At 39.8% G+C, this 17,345-nt stretch overlaps 1 protein-coding gene across 3 annotated transcripts in view; it reads right to left on the bottom strand.

The window, feature by feature from the left end:
* The window catches only part of TEX36 (testis expressed 36), a 90,249-nt gene that overhangs the window by 56,938 nt on the left and 15,966 nt on the right, over positions 1 to 17,345 (bottom strand). For 2 of the 3 annotated variants that reach the window (XM_033179587.1, XM_033179599.1), the window contains exons 2-4: positions 13,979 to 14,110; positions 13,151 to 13,231; positions 8,198 to 8,446 (exon numbers count right to left, since the gene is read on the bottom strand). In XM_033179587.1, the coding sequence (XP_033035478.1) occupies positions 8,198 to 8,446; positions 13,151 to 13,231; positions 13,979 to 14,110 (462 nt within the window). Of the gene's footprint in view, positions 1 to 7,948; positions 8,447 to 13,150; positions 13,232 to 13,978; positions 14,111 to 17,345 lie in introns of those variants that run through there. The other variant, XM_033179596.1, reaches the window with a different exon arrangement.

The raw sequence follows: 17,345 nt of genomic DNA, 5'->3' as shown, positions 1-17,345 counted from the left end.
CATGTATTTGATCAGTAAGTTGGGGTTTCTTTAACTGGCTGTTTATTCCTCTGTTCAGAACAACACATTAAAACAAGGAACCAACAACAGCAAGTCACTGACATTGTGCCAATTTATCAAAGACTTTTATTTTTGTAAAGTGGACTGTTGTACTGGGGGCATCTACACTAGAGTTCCCAGGACCTACCCCTCCATTCCTATGCAGTATCCTTTTGTTTTTGACTCACTGGATTGAGAATTGTGAGGTGGTTGGACAGTGTTATTTCTTTTGTAGAAAGCTACTAAGAAAGACTGGTTTTAAGGGGAGGTTATCTAATTTGTGTTTTCATAGGTGGTAAATATACCTTTCCCACTCATCAGTCTCTGTGTCCCTCCACATAATTGCAGATTTGGTTCTGTATGTCTTTTGGGTAATTTTTTGAATTTCACTTCCCATAAATTGAATTACGTGTCACTCCTTTTAGAGACTGTTGGTGTTTAGGCAGAGAAAGGAGAGAAGAGGCGGAAGGCTCCACAAGCAAGGATTTTGTGAGGACTCCCTGGGAGAAGAAAAGAAAATGCACCTGGTGGAGAACAAAGCTCCTACATGTCGAAGGCAAAGACAGGGCCTTGCAGAGACCTTACCACAGACAGAGATAAAGTCATGTAACCCTGTGCGTCAGATATAAGCTTGAGAGTTATGCACATTGCAGGCATCTGTCACAAATCTGCCTGTTAAACGGCATTCTGCTAAACCACAACAAAAACAGTGTCTCTTTGAAACAGAGGACAGGAGAGAAGCTACCAAGATTCCCTCAGAAAGAGGAATGAAAAATGGAAACTACGATGCTTGCTGATTTAATATATGTGAAATGTCTTTTGATATTCTCTTTATTTGTGTCATTTTTTAAGATTTCATTTTAGTGACCACAAAATCCCTTAGCCTGTATTTCCTAAAGTATGGGAGGGAGTTTAGGTAGCTGCCAGGTGCAACATTAAATAATATTGACTTACATGTTAAGAAAGGTGTTTTCTTTTCTTCTTTTTTTTTTTTTTCTATTCTATGTCAAACCTTCTGTTTAGGCTAAGGAGAAAATCTTGGGTTTGGTGGTCATATGTCCAACACCTCTCTAATAGTTACTAATTCCCTATTTCAGCAAACCAAGACCAGGCCTCAGACAAGAGGTCTTTAGGAGGCAACAAAGTCCAGCTGGAATTTAATCGTCCTGGTTGGTTGGTTGGTTTTTCCATTTAATTTACTTTTAGATTGCCTTCTATCTATGACAAGTGATCCCAATTTTCTAAGTAATGGAAGATAGACAGGATCAAATTGGGCACAGGTCAGTTCGGCTACAAATGTTCTCTGTTCCAGGGGTGCTGGCATGGAGGCAGTGAATTTGAGAAGAGGCATGGTCTGGGGCATTTGACAGGGTTATTCACAGAGGTTCTCTGCCAGGGCAGTCCTCAGCACATTCTCTGTGCAAAGTGATGAACTAGATCTGTGTCAGTGACAAAGTAGATGAATTGACAGTTATCACTTGGGTCAGGAGGGCAGGGCAGTGTCCCAAAAAGGTGGCAGTAGACAGACTGGGAGCCCCTACCCCAAAGAGGAGCTAGTGGCTACATCTGGGGCAGTCTTTTCTGCCTCTCACCCACCCTCATGCAGACAGTGTGAGAAGAACATACATACTGCCCACAGGTGAGCTATCAAGGATCCTCAAAAAGCAACTGTAATGCCAGCACATTGGAGGCTGAGGTGGACCGATCATTTGAGGTCAGGAGTTTGAGACTAGCCTGGCTAGCATGGTGAAACCCCGTCTCTGCTAAAAATACAAAAAATTAGCCAGGCATGATGGCGGCGCCTGTAATCCCAGCTACTCGGGAAGCTGAGGCAGGATAGTGGTGTGAACCCCAGAGGCGGAGCTTGCAGTGAGCAGAGATCACACCTCTGCACTCCAGCCTGGGCAACAGAGTGAGACTCCATTTCAAAAAAAAAAAAAACAGAAACAAAAAAACAAAAACAAAAACAAAAATACAAAAATTAGCTGGGCATGGTGGCATACACCTGTAATCCCAGATACTCAGGAGGCTGAGGCTAGAAAATTGCCTGAACCCAGGAGGCAGAGATTGCAGTGAGCCCAGATCTTGCCACTGCACTCCAGTCTGGGCGACAGAGGGAGACTTCACCTAAAAAAACAGAACAAACAAACCAAAAAAACCAACATGAGCATAAAATCAAGTCATAAAATGTTCACACCATGCAATAAAGACAAATAGACACAACAATACCCAAGGAAGCAAAGCGGGTGGAGAAAAATAAGAAGCTACAGAAATAAGTAAAATCATTATCAGGCAGAATCAAATATTACACCCACAAACAAAAACTAAATAGAGACTTTGGAAATTAAACTGCTGTTTGGTTATAGGAAAACCTCTATAGATTGGCTAAATAGCAGAATGGATCATTGAAGAGCCACTTAGTAAACTGGAAGATGAAGTTTGGGGATTCTCCCAGAAACCAGTGCAAATGGATAAGTAGACAAAAAATATAAAGGAATACTTAAGAGCTGAGGAAGATAGAGTCAGGTATTTAAGTAACCATCTAAGAAGCATTCTCGAAGAAAATAGAGCAGAGAAAATAATCAGAGATATAACTGAAAAAAAATTCTATAGCTAAAAGAAAATGGAAAATAAAAAGACAATACTGAAAGTGAAATACCCTACCTAATTCCCAAGTATGCATATTATGTAAATGTCAGACATGATTAGCTAATTAGGAAGCTAGATATAATCTAATTTTATAGCCAGCAAAACACACACACATGTAAAACTGGGAAGAAAATCTGAATAAGGCCTGTGAATTGCACCAACATCAATTTCTTGGTTATGATATTTGTGGCACACAGAATTCTAAGATGCCCTTTAATGAACCTCACTCTTGTATAATCCCCTGCCCTTGAGTGTGGCAGCACCTGTGAATATGATGTCGTATCAATTCCATGATGATGTTATGTTATATGGCAAAAGGGATTTTTCAGATGAATTAAGGTCTCAACTCAACCTTAAAATACGAAGGTTATCCTGGTTGGGCCAAGCCCAATCAGGTGATCCCCTTAAAAAGGGCACCAAACTCTTCCTCATGAAAGAGATTGCAAAACGTGCAAGGGATTCCACTCGAGGTTTTCTATTGTTGGCATTGGAGATGGAGGGGGCCATGTAGCAAAGAATGCAGCAACTCATAGGAGTTGAGAAGGTCCCCAGCTAACAGCAAATGAGGAAGCAAGGAATCTCAGTCCTCCAACCACAAGGAACTGAACTGTGCCACAACCACATAGACATGAAAGAGAACCCCCGGCCTCTGATGAGAGTGCACCTCGATTTTAGCCTGTGAGACCCTGAGCAGAAGACATCACCACGTGCACCCAGACTTCTGGCCTGCAGAGCTGTGTGTTAAGTAGTTTTGTTATAAGCCACTAAATTTGTCGTCACTTGTGACACAGTACTATAGTTTTAATATTTTCCCTCCAAATTCATGTTAACACTTCACTTCCAATGTGACAGCATTGAGAGGCGGGACCTTTAAGAGGTGATTGGGTTATAAGGGGTCTGTTCTTATGAATGGATTCATCCATTTGTGGATCCATGGTTAATAGGTTATCATGGAAGGGGGACTGGTGCCTTGATAATAAGAGAAAGAAAGACCTGAGAGAGCATGTCGGCATGCCCAGCCCCCTCTCCATGGGAAATCCTGTTCACCCTGGGGACTCTGAAGGGAGTCCTCACAGCAGGAAGGTCCTCACCAGATGCAGCCCCTTGGCTCCGGACTTCTCAGCCTCCACAACTGTAATAAATAAGTTTCTTTTCCTTATAAATTACAGATGTAATTTATAATTTTAAATTGTCATTCCAGATATCCTATTCTAAGTAACAGAAAATGGACTAATATGCACAGCAATAGAAAATGAATATTCTATTTTACCAGAGTTATGCCAGATATTAGCATTGGAGAAAACTGGGTAAAAAATAGGCAGAACCTTTCTGCAGAATTTTTTTTGTTTTGCAACTTTCTATAGCCCTATAATTATTCCCTCTAAAAAAAAATTGCATAAAAGGGAGATTGTGGATTCTTGTCAAATACATGTAAAACAGTGACAGAAATTGACTATGTGTTAAGCCTCAAGAACGTTTCAAAATTTTCAGGAAGCAGAAATCATACAAATCTTAATCACTGACCACAATGCAGAAATTATTTAATTAATAAAATATTGACAATGAAAAATAACAAAAGAAAAAATTAAATACACTTGTTAATAATTATTGAATTAAGAAAGAAAACAGACTGGGAGCAGAGGCTCACACCAATAATCCCAGTATTTGAGGAGGCCTGGATAGGAGGATCTTGAGCTCAGGAATTTGAGACCATCTGGGCAACATGGTGAAACTCCGTCTCCACAAAAGATACAATACAGCCAGGCATGGTGGCATGCACCTGTAGTTCCAGCTACTTGGGAGGCTGAGGGGGAAGGATCACTTGAGCCCCGGAGGTCAAGGTTGCAGTGCAGTGAGACATGATTATGCCACTGCACACCAGCCTGGGCAACAGAGCAAGACCCTGTCTCAAGACCAACAAAACAAAACAAAACAAAACAAAAATAAAAAGTAAGAAAACAACTTCAAGCTACTCGGGAGGCTGAGGCATGAGAATGGCGTAAACCTGGGAGGCGGAGCTTGCAGTGAGCTGAGATCCGGCCACTGCAATCCAGCCTGGGCGACAGAGCGAGGCTCCGTCTCAAAAAAAAGAAAAAAAATGAACAGTAACAAGAAATAACAAGAGCACCATGATGTGTCTATGTATAGTGGCATTCTGAGGGAGTAGCCTTGACTACATTTACAAGAAAACAGGAAAGACTGGAAATAATTGAGCTATGTTTTCACCTTGAGAAGCTAGAAAAAGAAAATCAAAATAAGCTCAGGAAAGGAATTAGTAAACATGAAAGCATACATTAATGAGATCAAAAGCAAACAACAGCAACAAAAATGCAGAGTTGGTAAACAGAGCAAAGGCATGTAAACATTCAAAATGTCAAAGGACAGGATGTGACTTTAAGAGCCTTAGAAAAGAGAACTGTATTAAAACACCAACATTTTACAAAGCCATGTAAAACAAATGGTTTCCTCTAAAAATAAAAATGATCAAAATTAGAAAAGAAAAAAAAAATGGAAGTACCATACAGACCAATCTCCATAAAAATAAACGGAAAAGACATGCCAAGATTTGCACCCGAAAACAGCCCCAGGTCCAGGAGTTTTCCTGGCAAATTCTATAGGTATTTGCAATTTATACAAGCAGTGTCAGAGGATAGAAAAGGAGAGAAAGCTGCCTTCGACTGAAAGCTAAAATAATAATTGCAGAAATTTAAAAACTAAAAGACTGCAAGTAAGATAATTGCATATCGAATTCTGAATGTATCGGAAGCATAATACCTCATAAAAACTAGAGTTTGTCCCAAGAATGCTAGAATGGCTGAAGTTTAGAAAATCCATTGATATACCTTATTATATTAACAGATTAATATAGAAAAATATAAGATTATCTCAATAAACACCAGAACATTATTTGCTATAATGTCCCTCCAGACGTACAACCATAGCACAAACTCAGAATTATGTAATAATCTCAAGCAAAGGAAGTCCTAAGCACGACATGAAATCCTGAAGCCATTAAATAAAAATTTCATTCATTTTACTGTGTTAAAATATGGAGGGCTTTTCTATGATGTATACCACACCAAAGCAAGATATTAACAGTAGAGGAAACTGTGGAGATAAGTGGGGAGAGTGGGTATACAGGAACTCTGAACTTTCCAATTTTTCTGTAAACCTAAAACTGCTCTGAGAAATAAAGTTTATAAGCAAAGAGGAATAAAAAACAACAAAATAGATAAAATACTTGAAATATATTTGACACGAAGGCTTAACACCTTAATCTATAAAGAAATCAGGACCGGGCAAGGTGGCTCATGCCTCTAATCCCAGCAGAGGAGGAACGCTTGAGGCCAGGAGTTTGAGACCAGCCTGGGCAACAAAGGGAGATCTCATATATATAAAAAAAAATTTTTTTAATTAGCTGAGTGTGGTGGCGTGCTCCTGTAGTTCTCACTACATAGGAGAATCACTTGAGACTAAGAGTTTGAGTCTGCAGCGAGCTATGATGGCACCACTGCACTCCAGCCTGGGCAACAGAGCTAGATCCTATCTCTTAAAAAGAAAAGAAAAAGAAAAAAAAGAAAATGAAGATATATACTCTCTGTAATAATATTCAAATTGTACCTGAGGTCCTATCCAATGCAATAAGATGGGAAAAATATAAATGTTGGAAATGACATAAAATAATTATTATTTTACAAATGATATAATTTTCCATTTAGAAAAATCCAGAAGAGAATCAACTGAAATATTTTTAGAAATTTCTTTTTATTTTATTAGAATATTTATTTATTTATTATTAGAAGTTTAGCCGGGTCGCCAAGTAGAAGATTCATATACAGAAACCAATAGCTTTCTCATGCGTCTGCCAAAACCAATCTAAAAGTGCAACTAAAACATTCAAAATAGCCACAGAATTTCAAAATATACAGGAATAAACATGGAAAAGAAACACATCAGATCCATGTGAGGAAAATTATAAACTTTACTGAAGGACATAAAGTAAATTCAAACAAAGGGGAAGATGCAGTATAAAGGTGTCCGTTTTCCCATAAATTAAAAGCTAAATTTGGGGAGATGCCTATCACATTGGCAATGTTATTTTTGTTGTTGTTTGTTTGTTTACTTTGCAAGTTTATTCTAAAATTTATGTACAGAAAAAATATCCAAGATAAACAAGAAAATTTTGGTAAGGAATAATGGGGACACTGCTCAGTCTATACAAAGGAAATGGAGGAGGCCACTGCATGGGAAAAGATACTCAACTTCACTAATAATTAGAGAAATGCAAAATAAGAAAATAACAAGGTCCCTTTTTTCCACTTAAATATCCTTAAATATTTACATGATAATGTGAGAGGGGAAAAAACAGAAATTCACAGATACTGTTAGTAGGAGTTCAATTAGTCCAGTCTTTTTCAAAACCAATGGTATTATTTCTGAACACCTTGTGCATTACTATCAACCAAGCACTAAAAAAGTAACTTTCCAGAGTCTATCCACTCCAGAGGTGCAGGGAAACATGTATCCAGAGAGGCTGATCAAGCACGTTCATATACCACTGTGTCTAAGAGCAAAAACACTAGAAATTATTCAAATGTCTATTAAGATAATTATTTAAAACAGAGTGAATTTGTATTTGGGAATATAGGCAGTGATTTTTTAAAAAATCAGTCTATTCTTATAACACTGCAAAAATTCCAAGACACATTATTAAGTATCAAAAGAAAGCTGTAGAAGGTCAGGCGCGGTGGCTCATGCCTGTAATCTCAGCACTTTGGGAGGCCGAGGTGGGAGGATCACTTGGGACCAGGAATTCAAGAACAGCCTGGCCAAGAAGGTGAGACCTCATCTCTACTAAAAATACAAAAATTAGCCCAGCGTGGTGATGCACACCTGTAATCCCAGCTACTGGGAAGGCTGAGGCAGGAGAATCGCTTGAACCCAGGAGGCAGAGGTTGCAGTGAGTCGAGATTGTACCACTGCACTCCAGCTTGGGAGACAGACTGTCTCAAAAAAAAAAAAAAAAAGTAGAATATTTTGCACTGTGTAACATAGTAATGTTAAAAATTTGTGTGTTTATGCACATGTATATGATTATAAATGCAGATTAAAAACAAGTAATTAACTTACTTCTGAGGACATACAGGATTGGAGATGTGGTGAAATCAGGAGGACTTTTGTTTCCTCTGTATGGTTTGAAATTTCAAAATGAAAATGTGACCATATAAGGATGTACTTGTTAAAATTCCCCAAAAGTAAATGTGGCCATCCGAAAAGTTTATTTACACATGTGTATGTCATCACATATTTATTTCACAAAGATCTGAATGCTTTTTGACCTTATAAAAATCATAAAAGCACTTAAAAAATTAAATAGTAGTGCTGGATCAGAAAACGTATGCTTTTAGGATGTCTGATGAAATACCAATATTAAAAATTCATCAAAAATCTTCTGGGAGGATTAGGACTCCAGTGAAGAAATAACCTTTTTGTCAATAGTGAACCTTACCTTGGGCTTCTTTTTCAAAAACTCTGCATATCTTCGCTCAGGGAGAAATGTTAAAGTGTTCCATATCTCTTTATAGCATCGTGGAAAGCGTCTGAAACTTGAGACCACTACGGCTTCTTTACGCACATATGATATTTGGTTATTTGAAAAGCCATCAAGACAAGATGGAACATAGTCACATGCCCAGAGATTAAAATTTCTTGAAACATGTTGCCTCTTATCTGGAGCGATCTTCTTACGTCCCAGGCCCTGGAGAAGAATTACAAAATTAGAAGGAAAATATTTAAGGTCACATAGTTTTTTATTTGTTTGTCTGTCTGTCTGTTTGTTTGTTTTGAAACAGAGTCTTTGTCTGTCGCCCAGGCTGGAGTTAAGTGGCACAATCTCAGCTCACTGCAACCTCTGCCTCCCAGGTTCAAGCAATTCTCACGCCTTAGCCTGCTGAGTAGCTGGAACTACAGGTGGATGCCACCACGCCTGGCTAAGTTTTTGTATTTTTAGTAGAGACAGGGTTTTGCCATGTTGCCCAGGTTGGTCTTGAACTCCTAAGCTCAGGCAATCTGCCCACCTCAGCCTCCCAAAGTGCTAGGATTACAGGCGTGAGCCACCGTGCCCAACCTCAGTCACATAGTTCTGAGGTCTTTCTTAAAATCAGTTACTTGACATGTATACGTTGAAATGCACCCTATGACGACTGTCTCGGGGTCTCCTTACCAACCTGTTGAAGGTTATGAATTGACACTCACAAAACCCTGGCAGGGTTCTGTTACTGTCCTCACAGTCTTCTGGTTCCCTTCACCCCAACACCCCCGACCCTCCCTGCTCCCCAGTACTCAGTGGGACCAATGATGACTCCTTCTCTGAAAAGTCTGAGGAGGCCGAATTCTTTCCCATCCCTAAGGGCTCCCCTGAAGGACCCAGCACCTTTGGGTACTGGCCCACAGGCTTCCTCATTCACTCTCAGCACCTTACATGTGAACCTAACAATTACTGTGTACTCAAAATTGTACATTCTGTTTGATCACAACTAGATGAAAACCAAGAACAAAAACACTACACTGACATGAATGACTGAGAGGAAACGGATGTTACATTACATAGACTTCACATCAGTAAAGTGAGGTTTCTGTGATAAAGGGTCAGTGTCAGATTCGCAGCAGGAGATGCAAGGCACATTTCAGTTAGAGTAATTTGAGGACAGTCTATAAAGGGACTATCTACATATGTGTGGGTGTGTGTAGGGACACCCCGAGGGGCTGTGCAATGGCTCCAGGACTGAGAGGACTGGGGAGGAAATACTCCACATAGATCAGCCTCCGGAACCAGCGTGGGGAGAAGAGGAGGAGAGTGGCACTGGAGGAACAAGTGCATGACGTGGGGCACAAGGTCCAAGTCAGCTTCTAAAGAATGACTTGAGGATACTCCAGCAAATCGAAAAACAAGCAAAAGAAAAGGCATGATGAAAGTCGGGGAAAGAGCTTCAAGGAAAGTAGCAAGTAAAATTTATGGATGAAATCTAAATGCTTGCTAATAATATGACTATGAAATGTATTGAATTGCACAAATTCACAAAATGAAAAGGAGGGAGGGAAACAGAAAGACAGACAGAAAAGAATTTGCAACTGAAATTCCAGGATTTCAACTTGATTAGGGAAATCAGGGCGGCGTCTTTGAGCTCCCAGCTGAAGTCCAGGAATGGCACCTACAGAACTTGGAGGAATACGACCTGGCCACCAACACAGCAGCCCTGAAGCAGGAAGTGAGATAAAGCATGCTGGAAGACTTACCTTATTCTTGGGGAAAAGCTATAGTTATTAATTTTTATACATAGAGTAATATAGTGTTACCATAATTATTAAATATTTATACTTGAGGGCAAGTACTCGTAGAATATCAATAGAAGTCAGAGTGAGCGAATAAACTCAATCAGTCCAGCAAAGTCATGAGAAGAAGAAAAAAAGAAATAAAATATAAGCATAATAAATAGGAAACATAAAAGTGAGATGGCAGAAATAAAACCAAAAGCATAAATTGTCATAATAATGTGAATGGGCTAAATTCTCACATAAAGAAATAGATTCTTGGATTTTTTAAAAAACTATGCTGCATTCTACTTGTCACAGAAGACAAATGCAAAGCAAAGTGACTACAAATTATGGAGACAAAGGAATGGGCTATAACATAAAGAACAAACATTAGCAAAAAGAGAATAATAGTGACAATGCTAGTATCATAACCTAGATAGAATTTATGGCTGAAAGCATTAACGCATATAAAGAGAAACACTTTATATTGATAAATGGCAAAAGCCATCATGAAAATAAAACAACAAAAATTTTTGATGCAGAAAGATAGGGTATTAAACTACATAGGCAAAAAAACTTTAGAAACTCAAGAATAGCTTAGAAACAGAAACTGACAGATCAATACAAAAATTAAGACAAGCATGACAAAGATTTAAATAATTCACAGTCCTAAATTAATAAATACAAAAAACTTTGTAACCAACATGGGGGAATATATATTATTTGTAAACAGCCACGACACACTTGTTAAAGTTAATCACATACTAGACAACAAAGATAATCTCATATTTCAAAAAGTGAAAATCTTAGATTATACTCTTTGAAATTTACCATAACCCATAAAACTAGATATTAGCAACGAATAGATTATTTCTGAAACTTTTAACCATATAGATAATTCAAAACATTCTTCCAATTTTTTAGGAAAAGGGAAATTAAAAATTAAAGCATAGGCTATTTGAAAGCAAATAATAATGAGACCTTAATTGGAAAAACCTTTGGGATGTAGTCAAACCAATAATCTTAAAGACTACTTATAGTTTTAATAAATTATTAACAAAAACAATTGCAAGTATGTGAACTAAACATTCAACTGAAATAAAAATTTTAAAGGAACAACAAAGTAAGGCTACTTTGAGAGCTGTTATACCAGTACATTTGAAATGAATTAGGTAAGTTTTAGGCAAATATATATCAGCAAAATCTACCCAAGAAGAGGTAGAAAGTTTGAATAGATTAATAATCAAGAACAAAAGAAAAAGTAATAAAAAACTTACTCTAAAAAATATATCAAACCCAAGTTATTTCATAGGCAAATTCTGTCTAACCTTCATTAAACTGAAAATCCAAATGTTATATAAGCTATTCCAGAACATAGAGAAAGTTGGAAAGCTTCCGAGGCTTTCTAGAAGACCATCATAACCTTAGCAAAATACAAGTGGTACAATCCTGTTTATATCATTAACAAATATACATTTATGTCTGTACATTTGCATGTGAATTGGAAAAATTCTCAGATTTTGCCCACAAAACCATTACTAGCAGTGAATCATCAAGATCAGATTGTGAGGAGGGAAAATAAGGGTGTGAATTTATTTTTAATTTTATACAATTCTGTATTATTTCAGTTTTTAAAGGACATATGTTGCTTTGGTTATTTGAAAAACAATCTTAAGCACTCCATTTACAGAAGCAGGAGAAGTGGGTATTCTGGTTCTGTTTTCAACATTGTGCCAGAAGAAAACCAGATTTTTTGGGTTAAGGCACTTCTATTTAGTTAAGACATTGTAGTCTAGAAGAAAGAGGGATTTGGGGCAAGTTGTTTAACTTTACTGGATCTCAATTTGCTCATCTCTAAATTGAGATGATAAGTGTAATGAGCCTGTAGGATTGTTGTGAAGATTGAATACAATAATACGAGATGTTGGTATATGGCAGATGCTTTCTAAATGGTGGGCCATTAATAACATCTTCATCATCACGGACTTTCAGCTTCCATGAAGATTTGCAGATATCACTTGATACAGCTTTCTACCTAAAAGGTTTCCCTGTGCTGTGCAGTCTGGTAGCCCCGAGCCATATGTAGCCACTGAGCACTTGAAATGTGAGTTGTCTAAGTTGAGATGTTATGTAAGTGTAAAATACCACCTAGATTTTAAAGACTCGGTTTGGAAGGAGGAATATAAAGTATCTCATTAATTTTTTATATTGATTACATGTTGAATGGACAATTTGGAATTATTGGGCTAAATAAATTATTTTTGTTTGCTTGAGATAGGATCTCACTCTGACACCCAGGCTGGAGTGTAGCGTTCGTGATCACACCTCACTGCAGCCTTGAACTCCTGGGCTCAGGTGAACCTCTTGCCTCAATATTCTGAGTAGCTGGGACAACAGGCATGCACCACCACACCTGGCTAATTTTTTAATGTTTTGTAGACACGGGGTCTTACTAGGTAGCCCAGGCTGGTCTCAAGCTCCTGACCTCAAATGATCCTCCCATCTCAGCCTCCCAAAGTGCTGGGATTTCAGGGGTCAGCCACTGCTCCCAGCCAATAAAATATGTTATTAAAGTAAATTTCACCTATTTCTTTGTACTTAATGTAACCACTAAAACGTTTAAAATTATGCATACAGTTTGCACTACATTGCTATCACATAGTGCTGTGTTAACCACCATTGTGTCAGACTTCATGTCCTCCAGTGAAGGAGAACTCACCACCTGCTGAGAAAAGGCAACTCCAGTCACGAGGAAATCCTTCCTTCTATTATGTAAGCTCCTCCTCCTTCTGACCTTTCCTTGTGGATCCTGGCTCTGCTATCCAGAGACATGCATAGCAGTCCCTCCTTCCCACGGCAGATCCTCACAAGAAAGCTCGCAAAAGAGGAAATTTACGGGAAGGCACTTGGAGAAGGATGAAGCGCACGTACACCTAGGCAGAACACTGGTGTCGATCTTGAAAGCGGTGTGGAATTCTGAGAGCTTCCAACATTTTTTTAAATCTGTTATGAGTCTTGTTTAAGACCTTGCTTTGTTTTGACCTTGTTCCAGTTTTGAGGCCAGTCCTCTATCTTGAACACACCCCAGAAAATCAAGATCCCTTGTGTTGTTCCCTGTTTTATTAATAAATTGGAAAGAAATACTCACCGAGTCAAGGTAGCATCCAGAGTTCTCCAAACTGTGCCTATTGTCATGCACGGAGAAGGGGAACTGGTTATTCACTGCTTGCTGGAAAAGTGGGATGGAAGAGAAAGGGTACACATTAGAACCCTGCTTGCTTTCAGAACTGGGATCGGGTGATGTGGAAGGAAGATGGATGAGGTAAAGTGACCTCTAAGAAAGACAATGAAACCTGGCCCCCGAGATGGAGCAGACACAGGACGGGGAGGATATCCACGTGCTCACCAGCCCAGGGCTTTGAAACCCCACCTTATTTCCAGCTTCCTGAAAGTCATAAAAATTATCTTTCAAAACACCTTATTTGGAGGCAAGGATGGAAAAGCGGATAAGCTCACAGAGCCAAAAGCTGGGAAGGACTTTTGAGGCTGTGTAGACCAACTCCGTCATCTGGCCAGTAGGAGTCCCAGGAGATGAGAGCCCTGGCCCAAGACCTCACTGCGGGGGGGACCCTGGCAGGTATGAAATGGACCCTTGCTTCTCCTTCGTGCCACTGCAGGGCCTTGAAGTAGCTCAGGAATTGGTGGGGGAGGCAGGAGGTGCATGTTAATGAGCTGTGGGCCTGAAGGATGTTGCTTCCTGTTCATGGAGGAGCCTGACTTGATTGTCCATAGCAGGAGGTAGTTCCTGCTGGAGAGCACCAGGGTACGGGGTGGGGTTACTACCAACCCTTAGGGTCCAAGGAGAGTAAATGCGCAGTTTCTTACAAGGAAGAATTGCTTGGCCCAACGTGCCAGCCTTGCTGCCCCTGGGGAGGTCCACAGGAGCACATGGCTGTGGCCAGTGTTCAGGACTCACCTTCTCCCGGACTTTGTATATGGGTGGCAGTTTCCCCTGCACTTGCCAAGGCGAGTGTGGACTCTGGGGCTCTTTTAACGTAGCACTGGTGTTGGATTCTGATGTCTTTTGCGTTAGCCCGATGTGAGGGAACTGGAAGAACAGCACACGCCTTGATTAAAACCAAACACATTCGAATCTACAAGCCAAGTATCAGGGCTTCCTCTGTACAGTGATTAAAATGCAATTTGGGTGCTTTTGGCATGCAATGGAAATGGCATAATTTTTGTAATTTTCAAGTATTCTTTCCAAGACAAAAAACATTGTAATGGCCCAGAGCCATCACTGCCGGTTGTTTCAAGTTACAGAGGCCACCCCTGCTGTGCTGGAGCCTGGAAATGTTTCCATAGCCTGGTAAGGAGGGTGTGGTCCTCAGAGAGTGAGCAGACACATTCTGAGAAGACAGAAATGTGTTATTTGAGATCCTTCCTGTGGTCAGGGAGCTCCCAGTACTGAGGACCTAAGAGCCAACCCACGTTTATGGAGATGAGCCAACCTGCAGCAACGCAGGTATGAGGTGGCCCTAAGACCATGGGAAGGGGAGGAACAGAGAGTCCCAAATGATTCTCCGCTGGTAATGTGGGATGGTATAGGGGAGGTAACGTCTAGGAGGGAAAAAGAGGGGATAGAAGGCTGTGAAGCAAGAAAAATGAAGACAATGAGGATTATCTAGAATGTGTCCTTGCAATCTCCCAACAAAAGACTGGGAAGGAAACAGGACTGGGCAGAAGGGGGTGGTCCCAACAAGGGCCTCTGTTGACCCGGCTGGGAGCTCTGGACATTGGGTGGCCCCTCAGAGTTGGGGAGAGGGGATCCAGTCTCTGTGCACCAAGCAATGAGGCATTGGATTTATTCCTGGGCTACCCCTAGAAGAGGGGGTGACCCTAGGGAGGCAGCTCTCTTCAGCCAACAGATCTCTAGGTGTGGGCAGTGAGGGCCACGCTCCCAGCAACTGGAGTGATGAGTCTTTCATTCCTGAAGCGGGATGTGGCTGGCTCTTGATGGACAGAGAAACTCACCCCAATTTTATTTGAATGGCACCTCTTAAAAGCCACCCCAACAAAGTGAGCTCTGAAGCAGGACTCTCTAGGAGGAAATGAATGGAAATTAAAAAGACAAGACCCAATTCAATGAAAATTCCCATAAAGGGAGAAGGAAGCATAATGTGGTTGGGTCAGAGGCCAGACATTCAGAGGTCCTGAGTCCAGCCCCAGCTCTCTCTCCTGTCTCCTAGGTGAGCCTGATGAGAGAGACTAAAGTTTCTCAAGCCTCAGTTTCCCTATCTGTAAAATGGGAGTAATAATACCTACCTGATGTGGTAGATTTGATACAAAGAGGAAATGTATACACTCCAATAGTGTGAATAGTTTCCAAATGTTTTTGGCTAAATAGCAATCATATTTTCATTATCCATTCGTCCACTGATGAACACTTAGGTTGATTCTATGTCTTTGCTATGGTGAATAGTGCTGCAATAAACATGCAAGTGCAGGTATCCCTCTGATACATTGATTTTTTTCTTAGTAGATACTCAGTAATAGCATTGCTGGATCAGATGGTACTTTCTCTTTTTAGTGTTTTGAGAAATCTCCATACTATCTTCGACAGTGGCTCTACTAGTTTACATTTCCAGCAAAAGTGTGTAAGAGTTCTGTTTTCTCCCCATCCTCACCAACATCTGTTATTTTTTGTCTTTTTAGTAATAGCTATTCTGACTGGGATAAGATGATATCTCATTGTGGTTTTTATTTGCATTCCCCTGATGATTAGTTTGGCATGTTTTCATATACCTGTTTCCTATTTGTATGTCTTCTTTTTTAAAATATAAAATTTTGTATGTGTACATAGTAGCTGTATATATTTATGGGGTACATAAGATGCTTTGATACAGGCATACAGTGTGTAATAATCACATCAGGGTAAATGGAGGATCCATCACCTCCAGCATTTGTCATTTCTTTGTGTTACAATCCAATTCTACTTTTAGTTTAAAATGTACAATAGATTATTACTGACTATAGTCACCCTGTCGTGCTATCAAATACTAGATCTTATTCATTCTAACTATATTTTTGTTCCATTTTCCATCCCCACTTCCCCCACCGCTACCTTTCCTAGCCTCTGATAACCATCATTCCACTGTCTATGAGTTCAACCTGTTTTAATATCCAGCTTCTACAAAGGAGTGAGAACATGGGAAAAGTTTGTCTTTCTGCGCCCGGCTTATTTTACTTAACAACCTGTCCTCCGGTTCCATCTACGTTGTTGCAAATGACAGAATCTCATTCATTTTTATGACGGACTAGTACTTCATTTTGTATGTGTACCACATTTCTTTATCCATTCATCTATTGATAGACACTTAGGTTGCTTCCAAATCTTGGCTATTGTGAATAGTGCTGCAGTAAACATGGGAGTGCAGATATCTCTTCAGTATACTGATTTCCTTTCTTTTGGGTATATACCTAGCAATGGGATTGCTGAATCACATGGTAGTTTTATTTTTAGTTTTTTGAGGGACCTCTGTACTATTCTCCATAGTGGCTAATGTGGTTTGGTTCTGTGTACCCACGCAAATCTCATCTTGAATTAGAATCCCCAAATGTCAGAAGAGGCACCTGGTGGGAGGTGATTGGATCATGGGGGTGGATTTCTCCCTTGCTGTTTTCATGATAATGAGTGAGTTCTCATGAGATCTGATGGTTTAAAAGTGTGGCACATCTCCCTTTTCTCACTGTCTCTCCTGCCACCATGTAAGATGTGCCTTGCTTCCCTTTCACCTTCTGCCATGATTGTAAGTTTCCTGAGGCCTCCCCAGCCATGCAGAACTGTGAATCAATTAAACCTCTTTTCTTTATAAATTACCAGTCTCGGGTAGTTCTTTATAGAATTGTGAAAACAGACCAATACAGTGGCTATCCTAATTTATATTTCCACCAGCAGTGTACAGGTGTTCTCTTTTCTTGATATCCTCACCAGCATTTGTGATTGCCTGTCTTTAGGATAAAAGCCGTTTTAACTGGGGTGAGGTGATATCTCATTGTGGCTTGGATTTACATTTATCTGATGATCAATGATGTTGAGTACCTTTTCATATACCTGTTTGCCATTTGTATGTCTTCTTTTCAGAAATGTCTATTCATGTCCTTTGCCCACTTTTTAATGGAATTACTTGGTTTTTTGGTTGTGGTGGTGGTGGTGGTTGTTTTTGTTTTTGTTTTTTACTGTTGAGTTGTTTGAGTTCCCTGTATATTCTGGATATTAGTCACCTGTCAGATGAATGGTTTGCAAATATTTTCTCCCACTCAACAGATTGTCTATTTACTCT

This window comes from Trachypithecus francoisi, unplaced genomic scaffold (genome assembly GCF_009764315.1).
Source record: "Trachypithecus francoisi isolate TF-2019V2 unplaced genomic scaffold, Tfra_2.0 Contig01579, whole genome shotgun sequence".
Lineage (NCBI taxonomy): Eukaryota > Metazoa > Chordata > Mammalia > Primates > Cercopithecidae > Trachypithecus > Trachypithecus francoisi.
This window is presented reverse-complemented; position numbering and strand designations above follow the sequence as displayed.